Here is a 21,626-nt window from a genome sequence, read left to right as displayed (position 1 = left end):
CTGGCACTGCCCAGCGGGGCAGGAGACTGCTGGCTCGTGCTGCTGCACGGCAGATCTCAGTGGCATTGTGCTGGCTCATAGGAGTTTTGAAAGCCTTCATGTGTGTGTGATTCCATTTAAACCACATGGAAAAGGCAAGACTTTACGGACGGAAAACAGAATATGTTCTGTATCTATCTGGTGGCTACTCGGCCTCATACATTTATAAAAATTCATAGAACTGTATTCCTGAAACAGGTGATCTTTACTGTATGTGAGTTACACTCAATAAATTGGGTTTAAAAAATTAGAATACTCGAAGCAGCAGAGTGAATATGGAAACAGCTTTTCTAGAATGTGACTTCGGATTATTTCATTTATTTTTCTTTCTACTTTGTAATAAACCACTTTAGACTCAGCCAATTCACTGGATGCAGAAGCTATTAGTTAGGCCTGTGGCATTAGGATCATTTCCTCTGACCAGTGTCACTACTTCTGTGAGGGTGGCAAGCCCAAATCATTGCACTTGGTATTTTATTTTGAAAAGACCTGTTTCTGTAGTCATATTTTTAAAAGATAAAGCAATTTATCCACAATGTATTTTTTGAACAGCTCTTACCGACAAGATACTCTCCCTGGTGATGTGGGGCTAGAAGTAGGACTCAAACACACGGCTTGCTTTCATGGGGTTCTTGCAATCAGTCCTGTGGCCGCACCTAAAAGAGGTACAGATAACAGGGAGGTTTTCTGGAGAAGGGAGCATTGGACTTCCACAGAATAGGAGGATGTCATCCACCAAAATGGCTCTTTGGAAGGCAGGGCGAGTCGTACAAGCAGAGGTTCAGTGGTGGGAAAGTGAGTGGTGTATACTGGGCATAGCAAGCGGTTCTGTTTGGACGGAGCACAAGATGCATGAGCAGAGAAGTGGTTCCCACAGCCTCTCACAGGTTCTTGAGCGGCTGCACGCGCTTGGTCTTGTGTGACAGTGAGCCTAGGCTGTCATGGTGTTTGGGTTCCAGGCTGAAGAATGTGGATTCCATTCACCAGGCAATGGGGAGCCCTTGAGAATCTTCGAGCAGAGGTGTGTTTTAGGGGAATTCATGTGATGTTTTACGTGTAGAATAGATTATTGCAGAAAGGTTTAGAGAGAAGCTATTTCAGTAGTGCAGGAAAGGACTTCTGTTTCTGGTGATAAGGTGAGCTAAGTTATTTATACCACTCTCCAAATGAAAAGAACTGAAATTATTGGATAAAATTTTTAAATATCCTCTTCAAAATTTCAAGGAGCTGACAAAAGAGTAAATAATTATTGGGCCAAAATCTAAGGGAAGAGGCAACCCAGAGAGATACACAGGGTGCCCTTGTGTCCGCCTTGGAGTACACTTCACCTTCTCAGACAGGGGGAGCCCCCGTTCAAGCCCAAGGCTCGACTCACCCAGGTGGAGAGTCTAAAAGGAGGCATTGATGCCTTGAGACAGGCCCCCAAATGGCTAAGTCCTTAGGGCAGGGTGAACCGGAAGTAAAATCCATCATGCTGAGCAGAGGGTGGGGCGGGGGCTCTTCCTGTGGAGCTCTAGCCCCAAGGCAGCTGTCAGTTTGCAGCTCACGTTGATGGCTCCCCAAAAGGGCTCCCAAAGCCCCTTAAATCATGTGACGTAGACCTGGATGAGCAGTGTTCCTGGGTAAGTGGCCAGAATCAAATGCAGATTCTCTGGAGGAATGTGCCTTCATCCTGGACTTCTTAGAATGTCCACAGTGATTTCCAGGTATAATGAGCCACATATAATAGAAGATAACCAAACACACGGAAAGAAGGCACCATGAGTGAGAAGCAACAGAAGCAACAGACACTGGGCAGATCCTTTAAGACTTGAGATGGTGGGGTTAGCAGGCATAGATGATAAAACGGTTATACTTTCTATTTTAAAGAAATAAAAGAGAAGCTTGCGAATGTCTGTAAAAACCGGGAAACTATACTTAAAAGAATATAGAGAACTTTAAGAAATGAAAAGTATGGTTACCAGCACTGAAAAATAAATGTCTTATAATCGGGCTTAATATCACTTTCCACACAGCTGAAGAGAGAGTTAGTGAACTGGAAGATAAATCAGAAGAAGTTATCCTGAATGCAGCACAGGGAGACAGCAGATGGAAGTACGGAAGCGAATTTAAAGCCACGGAAGACTGAGTGAGAGGATGTAATCAGAGGTTAATCAGAGTTCCAGGCAGAGAGAAAGCTGAGCAGAGATAGTACGTGAAGATGTAAGAGTTTCCCAGAACTGAGTGATGACACTGATCCGTATACACCAAAGCTCAACTAATCCCGGTCAGGGATGATGAAAGGGACTCCACGCTTACATAATGCCAACGACAAGGAGGTCTTCAGAGCAGCCTGAAAAAGTCAGGTTGCCTTCAGAGGTACAGCTGCTTACTTCTCAGTGGTGGTAATGAAGCCAGGAACCAGCTCCTGGAATGGAATGGCATCTTCATTGTAGTGGGAGAATATAACTGCCAGCCCTGAAAATACCTTGAAGAACAAACGTTTCCAAACAAAGCCTAAGAGAATTCCCTATAGATCTCGCCTACATGAACTAATTGAGGTGCAAACGGACTTTGCGAACAGCAGTAACATACTGTAGGGTCAACAGAGGCAGACATGACACACACAATGCAATGACGTGAGCAGGGCTAAGGATGTTGAAACGTTCCAGAATCCCTTTATTGTTCAGGAAAAGTGTGAAATTATGGATTAGACTTTTGTAAGTGCTTGATAAAATTTTTAAGACAAGCCACCAAAAGAATAAGAATAGAGTATAACTTCCAAACTTTGGGAGGGGAAAGTGGGATGAGAAGAAAGTAATGTGCAGGAAGGCAAGAAAGATGATTAAAAGAAATACAGAACAGGTGAGTTGAATAGAAAGCACAATAAGATACTGGATTTGGATTCAAATATGTAGGTAATGAAATGTAAGATTAGGGACAAACTAAACAGGAAAACGTAATGACCGTCTGCACCAAGGGGACCAGCAGGGGCCAGCATCACATTTCAGGGTGCTTTCAGAGGCGGACTCGGTGGAGCTGGGCCCAGTCCGCTGAGGGGCTGCGGCGGCCGTGGCACCAAGGGACGAGGACATAGGGAGGCCAAGTCGAGATGCCGCGCGGGTCCAGGGCTGCAGCCTCCGCACCTGCCTGGGGATGGCCGTGGGGGGTTAGGGGCCTGTCTGTTTCCGGGGGATAAACACGGGCATCTAGATGGTTCCTGGGACCAAAAGGTCTTTTGAGTGAGGGCAGCGGGACGGGGACGGGCAGTGTTTTAGACTGGGGGCGGCAGCGTCATGATCTTCCCTTCTGCGAGCGACGCATCCACGCTAGCCCTAGGCACAGGCTTTGAGTTCACAAGGGAAACAGTCTCTTAGCAATCTGTCAAAAGGCCAGAACCTGGAATATGCTTCGTTTTCTAGGATTTAGCGTTTGGCGCCCTTTTCTCTTCGCCCGACGACTGTAAAGAGTCTTGAATATTGCACAGCAGCCTGACACTTTTCTTCTCTTCGCCTTTTCCAGACCTCGGGAGGCTCTGCTCCTGCCCAGGTGGTCCACACCCAGCCAAGAGCAGTCGGGTCCCCCGCCACGGCCACGTCCGACATGGTGTCCCTGGCACCGACTCAGGGTGTTCGAGCGGTCACCTCGGTGACGGCCTCGGCTGTGGTCACTACCAGCCTGACCCCGGTGCAGACCCCGACCCGGTCTTTGGTGACTCAAGTGTCCCAAGGTAAAGGCAGGGTTGGTTTCCTGTGTGGCCTGTCCCGCTCTTCAGGCCCCTCAGGGCTCAGGCTTGCACGCGTGTGCGGGGCCGCAGTCTCACCAGACGACCTCTTCAGCCACAGGGGTCCAGCTTCCGGGGAAAACCATCACGCCCGCGCACTTCCAGCTCCTGCGGCAGCAGCAGCAGCAGCAGCAGGCCTCGCAGGTGCAGGTCCCGCAGATCCAGGGCCAGGGCCAGGCGCCGGCGCAGATCAAGGCGGTGGGCAAGTTGACACCGGTGAGCGTCCTCTAGAAAACCGAACGCACACTGTGTGATGATGCCTTGGTGTGTCATGTGATTCAGAGTGTGTTTTGCACAGTCTGCCATCGTCTTTATGTGGGAAGTGTGTTTGTGTTGTCTTTAGAAATCACTTTGCACACAGGGCCGCTTCCATGATCACGCGACCAGCTTGTTCACAGCTTTCTGAGGCCTTAATCCCCGTTTCCGGATGGATCTTCCCACTCGCTTGCTTGTGCTCTGTGCTCAGGCTCTGTGCTCTTTTCCCAACCTGAGAAAATGTCAGTGAAAAGTATTCCTCGACAGCTTTAAGAGACGAGGTGGTGGAGCTTGGCTTCCTGAGGAGTAGCTCGTGTGCGGTGTCGTTTCTCTCATGTGGGTGCTGATGCCCCTGAATCTTGCCAGTCTGTGCACGACCTGTGCTGTTACATAAGTAAACACATTCATTTTAAAAGGAAATGCTATATTCCTGCCACAAGTGGAAAAGCATTAGTACTCAACACAGAAAGTAACCAGAAAAACGTGTAATAAAAGCAAGATGGTACTTCAGAATTCCAGCTCGCTGTCGGGCCTGCCACAGTAAGTACCTGACCTCGGGCCTGCCCCTTGCGGGTGACAGAGGGGACTAGGGCGCTGGAGGGCGGTGAGGACGTGCGAGCACCAGCTGAGACTTCTTCGTCCCGGAGGCACCCGAATGCGCGCCAGGGAAACGAGGCGTTCCGTCCTCCATCACACCAGCCACAGCTCAAGGGCGCAAGGCCACACATGGCTGTGCCTGCCACATTGGACAGCCCAGCTCCAGAACGTGTCCGTCACCGCCGAAGCTGGCGACCAGCAGACAGCGCTGAGTTAGGGTCCTCCCGCCCCACGGCCTTTCCTTCCCCCCCCCCCCCACCAACGCTCCTCGCGCTCTAAGGCGGCGGGGCCTTCAGTTGCCCCTGCTCCCCTCTTGCAGCTGCTCAGAGCCCCACGCACCAGCTCGCTTGCCTGGTCCTGTTACTCCCTTCCCTTCCCTCTCCTAAACCAGTGGCAAAGTCCTTTTCTTTTTCAGCACCTTGAACGAGATCGGAGGGTCGTGAATAACTCAATATAAATTTCCTTAAAACATTTTTATCCCCTAAAATATTTCCTGAGCTATCTTTATCTTGATATTTTGACTTCTTTTAAAGACATGGGTTTATTTACCAATTAAACTTTCATTTGGAGACAGTTGGAGTACAAAATTTAGAGCTCATGCATATCTTACGGTACATTGTAAAACTTCAAGAGGGACTACAATTTTAAGACTTAACGAATTTTTGGTGGTACCGCAGATTTGAATCGCCTTGCTTGTAAGCGATAAGAGCCCAGGAATTTTGCTGTGCATTTGCTAATCTGTGAGAATCACTGTTGCTAGTTTTCATCAGTGGTAAAGGGAACATTTAAAAAATGTTGGCAAGGCCTGGAGGATGGTTTGCATACTGCACGTCAGCAACTGTTTACTTCGACATTGAACGGGTAGTAGAACAGTAACTTAAAACCAAGATATATACGAAATGGAATACAGTTGACGTTGATGAAAAGATTACTTTATCTGGGTTTTAGGAGCACCTGATCAAAATGCAGAAGCAGAAACTGCAGCTGCCCCAGCAGGCGCCCCCAGCACAGGCCCCGCCGGGGCCCCCGCAGCCAACGGCACAAGTGCAGGTGCAGCCCCCGCAGCCCACGCAGCAGCAGAGCCCCCAGCTCACCACGGTCACGGCCCCGAGGCCCGGCGCCCTGCTCACGGGCACCACCGTGGCCAACCTCCAGGTGGCCCGGCTCGTAAGTTCCGGTCGATACGCTTGTTTTTCCAGAGCAGCGTCTTCTTACGTTTTAACTGAACCGTTGTTGCTCGCTCAGGCCCTTGCAGGTATTATGGCAGAGTGACAAGTAAAGGCACGGTCGTTCCCCCAGGAACTTAAGTTCTCCTCGGAGAGGGCGAAACAGCACGTGGGAGACATTTACACAGTCACGCTTTCCAGAATGTCGGTGTCGCAGAGCTTATGGTGGCCTGAGAGGCTGGGGGGGGCGGTGGGAGCGAGCCCGACCACGGAGAGAGAGCAGGCTTTACGTGGGGGGGGCGACGGGAGGGCGAGATGTGGCCCCTGGAAAGTGTCCCGGTGCTGCTGGGGCAGAGGCCAGGCACGAGGCCCGTGTGGTCAGAGCAGAGGGGAGGTGGAGGGGCGAGTGAGGCCCCAGAGCCAGACTCAGGGGTCGCGGTGCTCTGCAGGCCCAGAGAGGCATTGAAGGTTTCTGAAGGAGGGGACGATGGTGTGGTGAAGGGGGTGTCTGGGAATGCCAGCTACATTCGGCACATGTCGAGGGGGTGTCCTGGAGCCCAGATGCTGTCACATCAGGCAGACCAGTGCCCAGCGCGGGCGGCTCCCTTTCTGGCACTGGCGACGGCTAGCATTAGGGATCCTGCTCTGGGTCAGGCGCTGCCGTAGGCTCTCCGCCTGTCAGCTGATTGGTGCTGAGGCAGGAGTGGGTGTTGTGATGCTAGCTCCATTTTGCAGGTGCAGAAACCAAGGCATACACCTTCAGGAACTTACCCAGATCTTACAGCTTGTCACCCACAACACAGCTGTGATCTGGGGCTTTGGGGGCCCAGGCTGTGCTTCCAAGTGTGCTTCACTCCACTTTTAAGTCTGTAAGAGAGGGGATAGAAGTGGATAAAAACTGTGAAAGCCAGCTTGGTGTTACCTGTGTTCACAAGAAAATGCCAGTTCAAACGAGCTGAGTGGTAATCGCGCACGACGGCCCGCCTCAGGCAGCCCAGGCCTCGGGCGGAGGGCTTGCCAGCAGGAGCCGGCTCCCCCGGAGGGGGTGGCAGTCAGTTGAGCTAGGAAACGTGCCCGTTACTTTACCCAGTGATCCTATTTCTGCTGTATCCTAAAGAAGTGATAGAACCAGTACGAAGTAATAAACGTACAGACTTGCACCAGGAGTATTAGGGGGACCTGAATCTCCGTTAGTGAGGAGTTGACTACATAGACTGTACAGCGTGCACACAGTGGGATCGTGCACAGCTTTGGAAAAGGGTTGTTGTAGAAGGAGGAGAGTCAGCTTACAGATACCTAGAATTCATCCCATTTTACACACTTTCCCGGCAAGCCGCACAGATAAGGACAAGGTCTGGTCGGCTGGGTATCATTTCCACATTCACATATGGGCACCTTAGGGTTATGGCTGATTTTTACTTCCTCGTATTTTCTTAGGTAGTCTGAGTTTTTGTACGTATAAAAACGGATCTATTTCCATTTTCCTTTTAAAAAATATAACTTAAGGAAAAAAGTGCTTGGTAGCCGAGTGATAAGCAAGTCGCAGGAGGTGGAGACCGAGGGTGGCCCTTGGTGGGAGGCCGAGGTCGTAATTTCGGGCTGATCTTCCGTGGCCGCTGAGGGATAGGAGACGAGCGTAGGAAGTGTGGCAGGAGTGGGGTGCTGTCAGGCTCTGAGATGCAGGAGGCAGAGACGCTCGCTGTGGGACAGGAGCGCATCTGAGCAGCAGTGCGCCCGGGCGTCCGGGGGCCGCCGAGCCCCGCTCCCTGTGTCCGCTGGTGATGGTCAGGGCACATAGGCGGCCCACAGTGAGCTGTTTTCCATTAGCTGACCGCCACGCGGCACCTTTGTGAATGTGTCAGTTTCTCACCACCTGACCGCTGGTGGGGAAATGTCTGCAGACGTGTGGAATGCTGAACGTCTCTGGACTCTCCCATTGTTTTCACTGTCTAGACCCGGGTCCCCACTTCACAGCTGCAGGCTCAAGGGCAGATGCAGGCCCCGGCGCCCCAGCCGGCCCAGGTGGCACTGGCGAAGCCCCCGGTGGTGTCGGTGCCCGCAGCCGTGGTCTCCTCGCCGGGTGTCACGACGCTGCCCATGAACGTTGCTGGAATCAGTGTGGCCATCGGGCAGCCGCAGAAAGCCGCAGGTGCCTGTCTCATGCCACCCCTTGCCCCCCGCCACTCCGCGCACAGCCTTGAGTGGGGCTGACAAGCCTTTTCTAGTTAGTAGCTGTGGCCCACAGCCATCTCGGGTGTGTCACGGTGTATTTTAGCAGAAGTGTCCCTCGATTTAACCGTTCACTTTCTTAACTTACCCACCCTTTGTCCAAATGTCGTTGTGAACCTAGAAACATTTTAAGTAGATGTAAGGGGGGCTTTATTTCGCTCAGCATCATTTCAGCGTGTAGTTTTCTGTGCAGAAATCACTGAAGCTGAACTCACTGTGAGCCCTGAGACCTTGTCCCTACTTGGCGCTTGTGATTCAATGACCGGACCTGTGTTCTCAGGGCAGACTGTCGTGGCCCAGCCTGTGCACGTCCAGCAGCTGCTCAAGCTGAAGCAGCAGGCCGTCCAGCAGCAGAAGGCCATCCAGCCGCAAGCCGCCCCAGGCCCGGCCGCCGTCCAGCAGAAGGTACCGGGCTCCCGGTTGACCCCTCTTCACGTGAGCCGGGCCCCGCTGCCAAACGTGGGATGCATGGAGATGGATAGGGTCCCGAACCGGCCCTGCGTGGCTGCCTGGCCTCCACGCACCGGAGACCCCATGGTTGTGGCCTTGGGCTGTACGTAGGACGGCCTTGGGGCTGGCCCTGGAGGGAGGGCGTGGTTCATGAGAGGGGGAGCCCCCATGTCCTGCCGGCTCGTGGGGGCAACTGTGAAGGACGCAGGCTGTGGAACTGCATGACTGGGAGGGGCCGGAAGGACTCGGGGAAGCAGGTGTAGCTCCTGGTGTGTGACCCATCTGGGTGCACAGGAGCCAGCTGAGGACCATCTGTGTGTGTGTGTGTGTGTGTGTGTGTACGCCTGTGTGCATGTGTGTGTGTACGTGTGTACACACGTGCCATCAGCGGATGGACGGAGGGAGGGGAGAGAGGGGAAGGGGTACTGTGAGAGGAGTGCTGTCAGCGACCTTCTGACTCAGAAGGCTGGGAGGCAGCTCTGAGCTGATTGAGGCCCCAGAGGCGAGTCCTCCTCAGAGGCGGGGGTTCGGGGCTGCGCTGGCAAGCAGGAGCGGAGTGCAAGGCGCTCTGCTCCCCAGGGCTTCTGCCTCGTCTGCTCCTGGTGGCGCAAAGCCTGATGCACAGATGATGGCGTCTGGGCTACTGACCTTCGTGTCGTATCTGTGCTGTTTTCTGAACCGGAGCGAGCCAGCGCCCTGTCCCCATGTGCTGAGGGCTCTGCAGGCGGCTGGTGCCCCTTTCCAGAAGCTGACAGACGCGCAGAGACGTGAAGTGACTTCTCGGGTGGGGCGTGCCGGGCTGGGAGGCACTGTGACAGGACGGAGACCGGGCTGGGTCATCGCGGGGGCTTAGCCAGCGTCTGAAAGAGAGAAGGAGAAGGGCTTTAGCCAAAGTGCCAGTCGGTATGTCCACGTAACTTGAAAGAATAGTTCTGAGACGTTAAAACTGTCCATAGCTGTGGCTTTGTAAACCTAATATATGGGCCACATACACGCATGGCTTTCTGAATAGTATTTAAACGCTCCTGGCAGGGAAAACGGAAAATTAGACTAAATGTGTAAAGATTGTGCGTACAGGTTTGTTTCTGTTTGTGCTAAATAGTTTTGAGTATGGGCCAAATTCTTAAAGTTAGATTTGGGAAACGGTGTGTGTTTTCTGTATTGTCAAGTTCGCTCACTTACATGATGAGCAGACGTGGCACCAGGTGCCTCAGAGGATGGGAGATGAAGCCCAGCCTGGGCCATGAGGGGACCTCCCAGCAGGGGAGGAGATGACCCAGGACCGGGCCCCCCGGGGGGGCAGCAGCAAGAACACAGGGCAGCGGGCAGGCAGGGCCAGGAGCCGGGGTGGTCACACTGCGGGCGTCTGGGGGCAGTCGGGGCGCACGGAGGAGGCCCGGTGGCTCTGAGGAGGGGACCCAGAGCCTTGCCCGCTCTAACCCTGGGCGGCCTCTCTTTCCTCAGATCACAGCACAGCAGATTGCCGCTCAGGGCCAACCACAGAAGGTCACCTACGCCACCCAGCCAGCCCTTAAAACCCAGTTTCTCACCACGCCCATCTCCCAGGCCCAGAAACTGGCTGGGACCCAGCAGGTGCAGACCCAGATCCAGGTGAGCAGCGGGGAGCCCGAGGGCTGGGAGCAGACGCGGCGGGCGCTCCAAGGTAGAGCAGGGGGGCGCCGCCAACCAGCGCCCCATGGAGAGCGTCGTGGGGCCCTGCGGCGTGGCCTGGGGACTGTGCTCAGGTCCTGCTGCGGTGGCAGCCTTTACGCTGGTGAGGCTCCTGCAGGGGTCGTGGTCGTCTCTCCGCTGCCGCCGGCTGCCCGGCACTGGCCGCGTCTCCTGGGTCCCGGCACACGCGTGACGCCCGGGATGGGGTGCGGGGCTGTGGGCACGCCCACCCACCGAGCTCCTGTGGTCCCTCAGCCTCGGCCCGTGCCGGCCTGCCGTCTGCCTTCCTCTGGCAGCGGTGCGAATCTGCTGACCGTTGGGGCCCCTCCCTTGGGACGAGCCTGTTCGGGGGCTTCCCGGTGGGGCTGTACGTCCCGGGTGTCTGCCTTTGGGTCTGTGTGTCACACTTCTCCCAGCTTGTGCCTTATCTGCTCACTCACTTTACGAATGGAGCTTTTGAATTTGAGTGTATTGGAATTTATCAATCTTTTTGTGTCTGAATAGTGCCTTCTGCGCTTTGCTTAAGAAATCCTTCCTAGAGGTCATGGTGCTGTTTCCTAGATCATCTTCTAAAAACTTGATAATTTTTTTGTTCACATTTATGTCTTTAACCTTCCTGGAATTGGTTTTTGGAAATGATCCAAAAATAGGGGTTCAGTTTAATTTTTCCACGTGAACACAACGCCCTGTTACTTTCACACTACTCATTCAGGAGTCCCTTCGCTCCTCCGACCCACCGTGTGACCAGGCACGCGTGACGTGCGGTTCCTCGGGGGCTTCTCTTGAGCACCGTGGTCTCGGTCCCTGTGAGCCCACACTGCCCTCTCTTCGCCACTCTGCTGCACGATGATTCTCGGCATCCACCTCCTGCTGTCGGGAGCATCCTGCTTTCCCGCTCTCTGCACTTCCGTATCGATTTTGAGTCAGCTTATTTAGTATACGCACCGTGGTCAAAACTGATGGCGTTTTTGTTAGAACTGCATTGACTCTGTAGATCAGTTTGGGGGAGAGTGGGCATCTCTATAGCCTTGACTTCAGATTCACCAACATGATACCTCATTTGCTGTTTAAATCTTCTTTAATGCCCTTTAAGTAAGTTTTCTGATTTTTTTCCATAAAGATCTTATTGCATGTATTAGATTTATTCCTAAGTAACGGGCGTTTTCTGATACTCTGCTCTAAGTTCCCTCTTTTCGTCTGTGTCTGTAGGACGCTGTATGTTGACTTTTGAATCCCACAGCCTCAATCTGTTCTAGTTGGTTTGCGTTTCCCTTGTGTCGATCACATCACCTGTGAGTCCTGGCGGCTGGCATCTTCCCCTTCGTCCTTCTGTTTCTTATTCCCGCCTTGTCGTGCTGGCGATGCCTGCAAGACAGTGTGACAGGTGCAGACAGGAAGCTCGGCCACATGGCTCTCCTCATGGTCGTTCTGCGGGTTGGGTTTTTAAAATCACTCTTCAGCACAGTAAGAAAAGTCTCTTCTTTATCTAGATTGCTACAACTTTTTGTTCCTTTGGTTGTGGTGTTTTGTCTTTTTACAAACCCTCTGTCTGCACCCCTCCCCTCGTGGTCCCTCCAGTCTCGAGGCTTTGAGCCTATGTCTGTGCCCATGAGTCCAGATTCGCATCTGCGGCCAGCTCTCATCTCGCCCAGGGTTTTAATCCTGGCTGCCTTTGGACGGCCCCCTGGAGGTGTGTGCCTCTGGTACCTTAGCCCCTCCTCCTCCAGCTCTGGGACAGCAGTTCTGTCTTCCCTGACCTTCAGCCTTTCCTGGGCCAAACCCTCCGCTGCTCTTCACGCTCCAGACCCGGCCCAGCACGGATCCTGCAGTGAAGTGCGCTGAGATGTGCTTTGTGGCGGCGTGGGGTCCCTTTGTCACCTCTAGGTCAGGTTTATCCGGGGTGTTGTGCCTACTAGTTGGCTTCTTCTGTCAGTTATGAGAGGGGTGAGTTAAAATCTCCCATTCTGGGACTCCCCTGGCGCTCCAGTGGCTGGGACTCCGCGCTTCCACTGCAGGGGGCGCGGCTTCCATCCCTGGTCGGGGAACTGAGGATGCCACATGCCGCCTGGCACAGCCCAAAAAATGGAGGAAAAACCCCCCTCCCATTCTGGTTATGGGTTTATCTGTTTTTCCTTATATTCCTTTCTACTTTTGCTTTTTATATTAGGTGCTCTGTTGTTGGCTGCACATAAATTAAAATTTTAACTTTTATTATTTTGAAGTACTGTTTCGGTGTGGCAGCCTGTTGTGCCTCATACCGAGAACTCTACCCGTGTGTCACAGAGACAGTCGCTGGACGCCGCCTCACTGGCACTGTCCCGCGTCTCAGTTTGGGTCCTTCACCTGTGACACATTCACTCCCTTTATGGTGAGGCCTGGGAGGAACGGCTTTTAGCTTCCATTTTGTTTGCGTTTTCAACTTGTTCTGTTTTCTCTTTCCAGCCTTACTTGCCTTCTCTTATTCCATTTATGTTATTTATTTTTTGTCATTCTGCGTTTTTTTCCTCCCCTGACTCGTTTGAAAATTACATGTTTTTTTTTCTGTTCTCTAAGTGGTTATCCTAAAATCTCCATGTGCAGATTTACCTTGTCAGAGTATAGCACAAACCACCGTCTCTGCTCTGCTCTTGAGCACGGGTCTGTCAACACCGTTGCTCCCTGGCCCTCTCAACTCACGTGCCGCTGCAGTCACGTGGTTCCCTTCTGTCCTGTTTCATTTTCACTTTTCATGTGAAGTTACTTTTCTTCTGCGTGAAGAACAGCCTGTGGAGTTTCCCGTAGTGTTTGAAGATGCCTGTATTTCACTCTTGTTCCTGAAGGATGCTTCTGCGTTGTATGGAATTCTAGATGGACATTTATTTTCTCGTCACGTTAACGGTACTCCCTGGCTCCTGGTCTTTTGTTGTTGAGGAGAAGTCAGATGTCTGTCCAGCGGGTCGCTGCTTCGATGGGAACCTGTCTTTTTTCCCTCTGTTTCCTTTTGAGATCTTTTCTTTGTCTTTGGCATTTTATAAATGCTGTGACGATCTAGCCTGGAATTTGCTGATCGTCTGGAATCTGGGCATTGATCTCTCTTGTCAGTTTAGGAAATGACCAGCCACCGTTTCTTTAGATGCCGCCTCTGCCCCATTTCCTGCCCTCCGTGTCTCTTCAGTCTCTGTGCTTTCCTTCCATTGTGTCTCTGTGCTGCATTCTGAGTAATGTCCTCTAACCTGCCTCCCCTTTCACTGAGCTTTCCTTTCATTAGGTCTAACCTGCTGTTAAGCTTGTCCATTGAATTCTAATTTTGGTGATTATAAGTATTTTATTCTTCGAAGTTCTGTTTTTGTCTCAAATCTGCTTGGTCTTTGTAGTTTCTCGTTCCCATACGTGTTTTCAGGCTGCACAGGACGGCACACTGTTTTGTGCGTGTCTGATAATTCCTCTATTTGAAGTCCGTGTGCGTCTGATTTTACTTGTTTCTGCTGTTCTTGCTTCAGGAACTGTGGGGTTTTTTCATTATAGGAGTTGTCTTCTTGTGAGCCAGTTTCCCTTGAAGTTCTGTTTGTTGGAAGGCTTTGAGGTCTGGGTTGAAGGTGGGTTCTTCCTTGTGCTGGGCTCCCATGGGTGCTGTCAGGACCACATCAGCTGTGGCTTGAGGGTTTGGTCTGCCAGCCTGTGTCTCCCCCTCCCCTGCCTAGCACCGAGGCCTAAGGCAGGCAGCTTCCTCACAGACCCTTTGAATGCCAGGATTGCCGCTGTGGGGGGCATCGGGCAGCCCTCTTGTTATCTCCTCCTGAGAGTGGGTTTGGACTTGGTCTCTTTGCTGCACCCGGGAGGCCATGAAAACCCAGTGCAAGGCTTCCCCTGCAGCACGTGGTCTCGGGCACGAGCTGCCGTAGCGCCTTCTCATGGCTCGGGGTCCCCCATTTGCTTAAGTTTTGGCACTGGGAGCTCTGGACTTCCTGCAAGTTTATCGATGCGTTTTAAGACGTCACCTTGGTGTTATGCGTGGCATCTCAGCATTTTCGTGGCTGCCGATCTGAGCTGTGGCCCGTGCGCTGCGGTAGCTGACCAGACGTCTCTCCCATCAGAGGAAGCGCACAGGCTCACTCAGGGGTTCCTTTGATGTCAGTGAGTGCGGGTCACAGTTTTTGATTCAAGTTACAGTAAACTAGTAAATGCCTTCTGATTCATTTTAATTTCCGTGAGAACTCATATTTACTTGGGAGCTTGTCATTTGCAAGTACATCATATAATTTCACATTTCCTCCAGGATTATCTTGGGCAAGACTTATTTTCATCCCTGTTCTGCCAGTTAGAGACCTGAGGGGGCTTTCCATGGCCCCGAGCAGCTACCCACTCGGGAGCCCCTTCTGCTTCTGTGAAGCGGCGTCCCCGAAGCCCTGAGTAGACACAAGTGGCCTGAATTGTCTTATTACAGCAGGACAGCAGGATAGGCAGGTTTACAAAAAGTGACCATTGGGTGGAAGGTTTTGTTTTGTAAAGAGGAAGATCTCAATCATGATGAAGAAGAATGTAGAAAAATGGTGAAGTAACCACTTTAGAGTTTGGGCGTAGATGTCTCTGGACTAGGGCTGAACCTGGGTGTTGGTCCGGGTCCCCTGACAATGGAGGCATACGTGGAGTGGCGCCCAGGCACTTTGTCTTCCATGTAACTCTCTCATATAGACTTGTAGCGATTTTTATAAAAGAAAAATGTGACTGTCTGAAATATGAGACCGATAATAAGCTTCAAATTACATGTGATTACCGATTAGGAAGGCAGTCGTTACTCAGTGCAAAGGTGAAATAACTGGTTCTCTCGGGGTTCCAGGTGAGCCCACTTTTGAGACCTGCTATTTTGTGTCGTCTGACCACCGTCTTTTTTTTTTGGTTTTTGTGGGGTTTTTTTTTGCATTAAGAACTGAGAAGGAGAGAGGGCAAGAAATCTCTTTTGCGCACACGTTCATTTGGCGTCTCCATTTGGCTTTTTTGTTTTGTCCAAGGTTGCGAAACTCCCTCAAGTCGTCCAGCAGCAGACACCCGTGGCCAGCATCCAGCAGGTTGCCTCTGCTTCCCAACAGGTAGGACCTGGAGACCCACGGCTGTCGGGGGTTCCCACAAAGAGAGTTCTTGCTTTTCATCCGAGGAAATAGAATTTTAATTCCTAGAGAACCGCTTGTGATTTTCATAATACAGAAAAGGAAATTAACTTTGGAGAAAACACTTGATATCCTGAGACTAGCAGGAAAAAAAACCTGAACAAATGTGTTTGGACTCAGTGTCACATGTGCTGAGGGGGCTCATTTCTGGGCTCCTTCGTTCAGCCAGTAAACCTTAGGTGCATCCTGCCAGCTGAAGCCACCACACCTTCCTTTTAGGGAAACAAAGAAAGAAAACAGAATCCGTTCGTATCGACCTTGGGTCTTAGAGTAGAAATACTACTGGGGACAGCCAGGACTTACCTTCCCAACAGAGCCTAGCTTTCGGTTCTTACCGGTTTTTTACTGCTAAAAATGTGGCCATATAAAAGCAGTGCTTTAAAATAATTGTAGTTGGTTCAGAATCACACTGGCATGCAGGTGTCAAGAAACCAGATAGTATTAGGAGCCGGACACCAGCAGCACCAGTCCCCGGCCATCCTTTACCCAGAGGCGTCCGCTTGCAGCCTAAAAGCAGCAGTAGTTTCATTTTCTATTTTTGTTTGGTTAGAAACCAGAGGTCCTATTTTGATAGGTCAGGTGGTTTTTACATTTCACGGAAGCATTCGCGCTAGTTACGTTTCTAACCCCCACCCCCAAGGACGTCTAAGTTTTCATGTCACCTGATCTGCGTTTTCTAGGAGATGTGTTTCTGTTTTGGTTCAGGCTTCCCCACAGACTGTGACCCTCACCCAGGCGACAGCAGCCGGGCAGCAGGTCCAGGTGATCCCCGCAGTGACAGCAACAGCACAGGTGGTCCAGCAGAAGCTCATGCAGCAGCAAGTCGTGACCACGGCGGCGGCCCAGCTGCAGACCCCCGGTGTTCCCAACCCAGCCCAGGTGCCGGCCAGCTCCGACAGCCCGAACCAGCAGCCCAAGCTCCAGATGAGAGTCCCCGCCGTCAGGTTAAAGACGCCCACCAAGCCTCCGTGCCCCTAGTCGGGAGCGCGGCGCGGCCCCAGGCGGGCCGCCCGTGCCTGCCACCGCCCCTCCCAGATGGGGTGGACTTATTTACTGAGCCCCGGGACAGTGCCCTGCAGGGCGTCCAGCGCCTGGAGCGGCGACCCTCAGCGAGCGCCCCCGTCACGTGAAAAAGCGGCAGTGGCAGTGTTTCCTCGATGCTTTACCTTTTAGTTTCTCCTCCAGGGCAGTACTGCTGGGTCTTGAAAGCCATTTAGAATTTCTCTGTTAGTGTACAGTGTTTTTTGCACATCACAAGTAGCCATTTGGAAGGTGCAGTGAGTCATAAAATAGACCTTGTGGAGCTAAAATGTGGTCTGACAGCATCTGTCTCTGCCTGGTTCTTTATTCCTAACTGAAAGCACGTTATGGTCCTTCGAGAGGAGAAAGACTGTCTGATATCAAAGGTAGGTCATCTCAGATCAGGGAAAACCAACATGGTTTCTCCCCTCCCTCCTAAAATGTGACTTGTTTGGACTCTTAAAGGAGACATTTAGTACTGACATGCATTGAAGCACATTCATGACGCGTTCCCAGCTTGTGTTGAAGGGGAATGATCTGTGACTGCATTTTCATTGCAAAGAGCATCGCGCGCGGCTTCCCTCAGAGTGACCGGTTTCCACGTCAACGGAACCCTTGGGGCTGCTCCCCACCCCAGCACATCCACGATATTTTCCCGGGTTTCGGATAAACTTGTAATTGGACTTAGGCTACTGAAGCAGCGCCAGCAAACCTTGTGAGGCTCCTGTCTGGGAATGGTTCGGGGCCCAGAGTGCTGTGCAAGTGTTGTCACGTTGCAGATGGCACTGCTGAGTGCTCGGTGAGGTGAGACCCTTGCTAAGGGGGCGGCCTGCCATCGCCCCTTTGCTTTCGTGCCCAGCCCAGGCGTGACGTGCAGAGGTGAGAAGCCTCCTTGTGCAGGTGCTGTGTGTATGCACCTACAAGTATTACCCACAGAAATGGGTGTGGTAAGCTCTTCATACTAGACTGCCATGTCTCGTATGTGAGCATGTCGCCCACTTGGGGTTCTGCGTAAAGCAGGGAGCCATCCAGGCTCTTTGGGGTGGGGGGCCCGTGGTTGAGGGGCAAAGAGGAGGCCCTGGATTTGCTGTTTTTATTTTTTTTTACTGTGGCAACTGCAAAGGGCTTGACTGGCTGGCGATGTCTGCTTACCTGGAAGTGTCCACCCAAGCAAAAGGCGCGTGTCTGATGACACCCTCTCTGCTCCGTCTCTGTGCGTCTTTTACAGTTCTGGTCCAGGAAATCAGGTTGTGTTAGGTCTGTGTGTACTTAGGAACAGTTCCGGCATACTGAGAGATTTTAAATTTTTAATCAGTCTGTTTCCTCCCCCTTTATATCACTTTATATGACACAAAGGAAAGTGTCCTGTCCCGAATTTGTTTGTTTCCCATCAATATATGTGGACACCAATACGGCGATTGATACCTTAGTGAAGCCAACTGGGCAGCTCATTTTTGAGTTCTTGGTGAGAAATTTGGAAAAAAGTAAAGACCAGTTGTTCAAAGTGGACAGGATTTAACGTTCTAGTTACTTGAACACGATAATTTGCCTTCTGACTTGTTCATTGTGGGTTCAGCATGTGCTGTAATGAGGGAGTGCGGCTGCACAAGGCTTTCTGTGCTTCGTATCTGGGTACTGAGGAGAGTTCCTACTTTTTTTTTTTAAATCCTCAAATGTGCAGAACTAAAAAGGAATTCTCCTTTTCAGCTTATTTTAACTTGTGAAGCCTGTTGGTTTTGTTCTTACCCTTCTTGGGGTGTGGACGGTCTCTGTAGATGATGGTGAAGTGTTGAGTGTTTAGAATGTCCTAGACATAGCTGCCTGAGTAGAAGTCCTCTATTAATCTAGAACACTAGAAGAGAATTTAGAAAAATCTCTCAAAAGCTTTCTAAGAGAACAGAACTAGGGTCTGAATATTTGCAGTGTGGGACTCCTGCCCTGTCTTACTATGTGAGTGAAAGAAGTGTGTTTTCTTCAGCGATTCCCTGTTGCAAAATATGGGACAGAAAATAGCGTTACTGGCTGGTATCAGTCGATTTAGTAACATCTGGATGTCAGCACTCACCTCCTAGTCTTCCACAGTCATTTAGGTAAAGGGTCCGGTGTATTGTTTTCTTCGCTTTCTGTTTTAAAGGTTAAACTTTCCATATTTAAGAATAAGTGTGAGTTTAGGACGATGTTTTCCAGGCTTCCTCAGATTGTTACTGTTGTCAGAATCCCACATTACCTTGTAGAACAGGGTTCCCACCCAATGCATGGTAAGGATTGAGAGAAATCTTCAGAACATAAAATATAAAGACAGCAGGCAAAAACACCGTCAAACTGGAATTGGCCACCATGGAAAAAGCAGTCACCCAGGTTTTCTTTAATTCAGAGTACATTTGTTCCAGGGAGGCTGGGTGGTGGTTGGAGGATCCCGGGGCGGGGGAGGTAGGAGGCTGGAGTGAGCCTCCTGAGGCAGAGGCTTTCCCTTTTGCCACCTTCAGGACTTTTTGTTAACTGTTGTAACCAGATAGCTGTTGTGTTTTAAAATATAAAGGAAGAAGACCGAAATTGTAAATACTTTGTAAACAATCATTTGTACTTGAATAGTAGGGTTTTAAAGGGCACTGATATCCCATACCAAACAAAAGGTATAATAAATTGACCTTTTTATATGCTTTTTTGTTTTGTCTTTCATAGAAAGCTACTGTTCAGGTTAAAATAGATACCAGTCATATTCATTTCATTTGTGTGAAGAGAAAACAAGACACAGGGAAACCAAGTTAGTGTTGCGAACGGAGGTTTTCTTCTCCTCGCTCCTCCCCCAGACGGTAGCCAGAACTAGAAGGGATGGAGTTTCTCAGTGAAATCACCATTTCTCTCCTCAGAGACCATGTCCACCTGGCCACTGTGTTCCAAAGCCACACGAGGAGGAAGGACCCGGTGCGTTTATTTTTCTTCGTAATGTTCTTGTTCTCCAGTGCTACCTTGTACTAGACAGCAGCACTTCCTCAGCTGCTCTGTGCTTCTGTCCCTGTGCAGTGAGTATTTACTGAAGCATAATACATGCCAACTTTATCACTAATGGTGGAAGTTTTTTAAAAAAAGCAACACTTGGCTCTTCGATGGGTAAATTATTGGTTTATTCAGCGGATGCTATACTGAGTGCATACTGTGTGTCTAGGCCCTGGAGCTATAGCTACGAGCAAAGTAGAAAAGGAGGTTACGTTCCAGTAGTCCAGACAGATGATAAAATGATTCAGAATGGTGTAAGCACCATGAAGAAACGGGGACAAGGCCACGGCCGGCGATCTGGACTTCATGCTAAGCAGAAGCCTGGAAGACAGCTTGACTTACAAGTTTGAAAGCTCACTGTGTCTGCAGGGCAGGTGGTGGTTGAAGGTAGCCAGAGTGAAACCAGGGACAGACCCGCTGGACCATCTCCCTGGTCACAAACAAGGGAAAAAACCATCCTTGTGGGTCTTCAGATCCCAGCTAAACAGCCTTAGGAGGCATTTTCTGACTGCCGCCCCCTAACTTAAAATGGGCACTCAACCTCCACCTCCTTTTTTCAGCCGCTCGGCCCTACTTCCTCTAACCGGGCATCCATTTGCCGATGTGTGCCCCCTTCTCCCTAGACCGCAGGTCCTGCCAGGGCAAGGACAGGACGTGCTTGGTCAACGCAACAGGCAGTTAAGTGTGCGATGAGGCGGTGGGTGGGCAGGGGAGGAGCGGACGGACGGGTGGACGGAAGGCTGCAGGCGAACGGTAGGAACGAACAGAGGCTGGCGCGCACGTGACCGCGGGCGAAGAAAGCCGCGGGAGTACGCAGGCGCGGGCCGGGAGCCTCGCGTGCAGTTCCCGCCTCAGCTGCCGCTGCTTCCGGTCCTCCCGCCCTCGCCCCGCCTGCCGGCGCCGGTCGGCCGGCGCCGCGCCTGCGCACTGGGTCCAAGCCGGCCGCCGGCTTGCGTTGGGTCGGGTCGGGTGGCCCGGGCCCGCCCTCGCCTGCCGCCGCTCTTGTCCCCGCCAGCACTCTCCGCCGCGTCGCCCGGCCGCCGCGGTGAGGGCCCGCAGCCTGTCCGCGCCGGGGCGGGGGCGGGCGCTTAGGGCTGCGCGGCTCTCCTTCGGCCTCCCCGCCAGCCCGTTGCCCCAGCGTTCCCCCGGTCCACCTCCCCCTCAACGACCCCGTGACCCTGGCCGCGGACCCCCTGCCCCGCCGGCCCCGGGAGGCCGCTGTCCGCGGTGCTGACGCCGTCGGCGCCGCGTGTCTGGAGGGGTCGCTGGTCGGGGTGTCCCCGCCTCACACCCGGGAGGCAGAGTGGAGTCCGGGCTGCGGCGTCTCCTCGGCCGGCCCCGCCGGGGCGTCTGTCGGGAGAGGCGCCTCGTCACCCCTGCCCACGGAGGCCTTTCCCACGACGGAGAGCGAGAACGGAGCTCAGCTTTGCCTTCAAGCCCGAAGACCGCGCGGCCTAGCATACACTTCACAACCCGGCCCCAGAGCTGAGTGAGGATCCCTTCCTCGCCGAAAACTGCTTTGGCTTCGCGCAGCTCGCGCGCGAAGCCCCAGCTCCCAGGTCTGTTCCCGGGCTTCACGGGGCCGGCGTCCGCCAATGACACGTGAGAACGTGGAGCACCTCTCAGCCCACGTGACTGCCTTCCAGTTGTGGTGTTGGGTCTTGATGATTACTGGGTGCTCCGTGCGTTGAGTGGGGATGCCCAATGCCTACAGAGTGACACAGAGGTATTGCGCACGCATTTCTGTAACCTTTTGCCAAGCAGAGAGGATGTTCGTTTATTTATAAAAGTGTTTTCTTAATGTTCACATCAAGGTAGCAAGAGAAATACGACTTTCTCCTTTAATGGTTGTCAGCTAAACCGGCTCCTGCAGAAGTGGAAACGAAGCCCAAAAAGGCGGCAGGAAAGAATAAATCTTCAAAAAAAGGTGCAAACTAAAGGGAAAAGGGGAGCGAAGGGAAAACAGGCTGAAGTGGCTAACCAAGAGACTAAAGGTGTACCTGCAGAAAATGGAGAAACTAAAAACGAGGACAGCCCAGCTTCTGTTGACGCAGGAGAGAGAGAAGCCAAGTCTGATTAGTATCACACACCTGATCCTGTCAGTGGTCCCTGTCTCTCTTCCTGCACGATCCAGAGGAATATTTTTACCAACTGTTTCGTAAATGACAGTTTTTTAGGAGCTCTAGAAACATTTTTAAAAAGGAGGGAATCCCCCCTCATCCCATTTTTTAAGTGTAAAAAAAAAAATTTTTTTTTAAGAGGTGAAATCATTGGCTGGTTACTTATTTTTTGGTA

The 21,626-nt window shown here is 52.0% G+C and overlaps 1 protein-coding gene across 9 annotated transcripts in view; it reads left to right on the top strand.

Moving 5' to 3' along the window:
- EP400 (E1A binding protein p400) overlaps positions 1 to 18,991 on the top strand; it is a 112,808-nt gene extending 93,817 nt beyond the window's left edge. For all 9 annotated transcript variants that reach the window (XM_022598058.3, XM_022598063.3, XM_089894318.1 and 6 more), the window contains 8 exons: positions 3,541 to 3,748; positions 3,858 to 4,018; positions 5,603 to 5,821; positions 7,774 to 7,969; positions 8,330 to 8,454; positions 9,964 to 10,110; positions 15,159 to 15,236; positions 16,020 to 18,991. In XM_022598058.3, the coding sequence (XP_022453766.2) occupies positions 3,541 to 3,748; positions 3,858 to 4,018; positions 5,603 to 5,821; positions 7,774 to 7,969; positions 8,330 to 8,454; positions 9,964 to 10,110; positions 15,159 to 15,236; positions 16,020 to 16,292 (1,407 nt within the window). In that variant the 3' untranslated portion in view covers positions 16,293 to 18,991. The remainder of the gene's footprint in view (positions 1 to 3,540; positions 3,749 to 3,857; positions 4,019 to 5,602; positions 5,822 to 7,773; positions 7,970 to 8,329; positions 8,455 to 9,963; positions 10,111 to 15,158; positions 15,237 to 16,019) is intronic.
- The last annotated feature ends 2,635 nt before the right edge of the window (positions 18,992 to 21,626 follow it).

Source organism: Delphinapterus leucas, chromosome 14 (genome assembly GCF_059928025.1).
Source record: "Delphinapterus leucas isolate spDelLeu-1000000601 "Yukka" chromosome 14, BTC_Dleu_Yukka2, whole genome shotgun sequence".
NCBI classification, from domain to species: domain Eukaryota; kingdom Metazoa; phylum Chordata; class Mammalia; order Artiodactyla; family Monodontidae; genus Delphinapterus; species Delphinapterus leucas.
This window is presented reverse-complemented; position numbering and strand designations above follow the sequence as displayed.